At 50.6% G+C, this 2343-nt stretch overlaps 1 protein-coding gene across 1 annotated transcript in view; it reads right to left on the reverse strand.

Moving 5' to 3' along the window:
* Nucleotides 1–626: 626 nt before the first annotated feature.
* The window catches only part of PPP1R3E (protein phosphatase 1, regulatory subunit 3E), a 6094-nt gene continuing 4377 nt past the window's right edge, over nt 627–2343 (reverse strand). Inside the window, exon 2 of the mRNA XM_010831286.1 lies at nt 627–2338. Coding sequence (XP_010829588.1) covers nt 2060–2338 — 279 coding nt within the window. The 3' untranslated portion in view covers nt 627–2059. The remainder of the gene's footprint in view (nt 2339–2343) is intronic.

Below are 2343 nucleotides of genomic sequence, written 5' to 3' on the forward strand. Positions count from 1 at the left end.
TTTTTTTCTTTAAAGAATTAGGGTTTTGAAAAAAAAAAAAAAAAGAATTAGGGTTTTGGAGAGGAGGGGCACGATAAGCCCCATACTCTATTCTGAATGCATGTATGGGCACATGTGTGTCTAGCTTCTCTCACTGAGTGGTAAAAGGGGAATCCAAAAGTTTTTGAGAAATCAGTAACAGAAAGAAATGGGTTTGGGGGAGCTGGTTACCTGGGAACTCCATGCTCATCTGTAGCATCAGGAACTGCTTCTTCTCCCTTCTAGGAGACTGTCAAGAAGGAGCCTGAGAGAGGAAAGTGGACCAACCATGGTCTTGGAGAAAAGGAAGCAGGTTCTCCACTCCTCTGGAGGGAGAAGAAATAGCAGAGATCAACAAGGATGAAGAGGGAGGCAGATGGAGTTAGAGGAAATGAAGGTAAATACCCTACATGCTAAAAGAAAATGAAAATGGTGAGAGGGGCAGAAGGAAAGAGAAGAGCTTAGAAACAGGGTGAAAGGAGCGAAAAAACAAACACCCAGCAGAGGTTAACTAGGAGACATAAAGCATGAATGGGAATGGGTAGGAGAGTCCAGCTTTCCCATTCACTTGCTCAGGGTATGGAACAGACTGCTATCTTCTGGCACCATTTAATTTTCAAGCTGCTCTGTTTATTTGAAATGTTTTCCATTTCTTTTTTTTCCCCATTTCTTATACCAATAATCCTTTAACCTCAAGAAAGTCCCCAACACTGTTTCATCTTAGGGGCTCCCAAGCATCATTTTCCCCAATAGAGGCACCTCCCCCAAGCTGTCTCATAGCACCCAGGCTGGAAGTCTGTGGGGCAAGAGCAAAAAGCAAGGGGGCAGAGGATGCGCTGTGGTTTGAAAGAGGCCCTGGAATACCCTGAGACTTCAGGCTGGTTATGGGATGTTTCCTGGGCTCTGGAACATGTGTCAAAAACTGGAGGACCATTCTCAGGCCCAACCAGACGCTTGGGGTGCTGTGTGTTCTGAACTGTAAGCACTCCAACTGCAGGCTGGAGAATGTGGCTTCTAATCCACACTCTGCCCCTCACAGATCATTCAATGTCAGAGCAAGAAGGGGCCTAAAAGATCAGCTAATCCAAATGCTGTTTCTCAAGGAGGAAACTGGGGCCCAGAGAGGTGAAGTAACTTGCCCAAAGTTATCCAGCTAGTCAGTGATTTCCTTTTCTTCTGAGGCAGAAAGAGTCCCGTGTTTCGCTTGTCCCTTCACAAATACAATCCATAAAGTGCTTAGAGGTCATTAGAAGGCACCCAGAAAGGTAAGGCTGGCATTTTTCTGGAAGCCCCGGATTGCACTCACCCCTTAGGCACCACATTATTTAGCTACAAGGCCTGGAGTTGGTTTTGCTTTCATTTTCATCCCACGGCTGCCTGGAGGAAGGAGCTCTGACTGTTACCTGCCATCACTCCCCAGCCAGTCATCAGAGACTGAAACCAGGGATTGCAGGGATGACAAGGGAATCCTGTCATTAAAGCGGGGGCTGGGGAGCAATGGCCAAATTCCTGGAACTTAAGCAAGGTAATTATGGCTGAGTTAAAGCTAGGACAGCAAGGCTGTGGGACCTGGGGTGGCAAAGACCAGTAAGAGGGAGTGAACCAGCAATCTAAATGATTTCAACTGCGGTATGTTTCTAGTTCACATAAAATACCTCCTGAGTACCAAAGAGGTGTCCTCAACCTTTGACTACCTAGGCCTGACCCACCTACTCACTTTCTCCCAGTACCCACTCACGGAAGAGAACGTCACCATCGTCCTTTTGCTTCTTTCCTAATATTCCAGCATCCCTTCCGTCTCTCTTTTCTATGACGTGGGTTCATCCACTCACATCCACCCCCCAGTCTCCTCGGCTTTCTTTAAGTCCACGCACTCCCTACACCCCTTTGGTTTCTCCCATTCTCCTCGCCCTCCCTGACTTGACTCCTTAGGACAGCTCCCCGCCAATCCCGGTTTCTCCCATTCCTCTCAGGCAAATGTTTGGGATCTCCCAACCCTCCTGGTGCCTTTGATTTTTTTCCGCCGTCGGCCGCCTGCGTCTCAGATAAAGTGGATCCAGCCCTGGGGCTCCGCGTTTCCGCCACTGCCCGGGTGCTCCGGCCCACGCAGAGCATAGTCACGGCCGCCGTTGTTGTCCCAGAACTCGCGGCCAGTCACGCGGTAGCGTAGGGCGAAGAGCAGGGACCCTCCAATGGGTGGCGCCGGCAGGCGGAAGGAGAAGCGGTCGGCGCGCGGCGGGGGTGGGGCCGGGCCGGCGTAGGCGGCGGGCGCCTCTCGTTGGCTCCGCCAGCCGTCTGCACTCCAGCGCACGCTCACGCGCTTTT

The sequence above is a fragment of the Bison bison genome, unplaced genomic scaffold, assembly GCF_000754665.1.
Source record: "Bison bison bison isolate TAMUID 2011002044 unplaced genomic scaffold, Bison_UMD1.0 scf7180017864526, whole genome shotgun sequence".
NCBI lineage: Eukaryota > Metazoa > Chordata > Mammalia > Artiodactyla > Bovidae > Bison > Bison bison.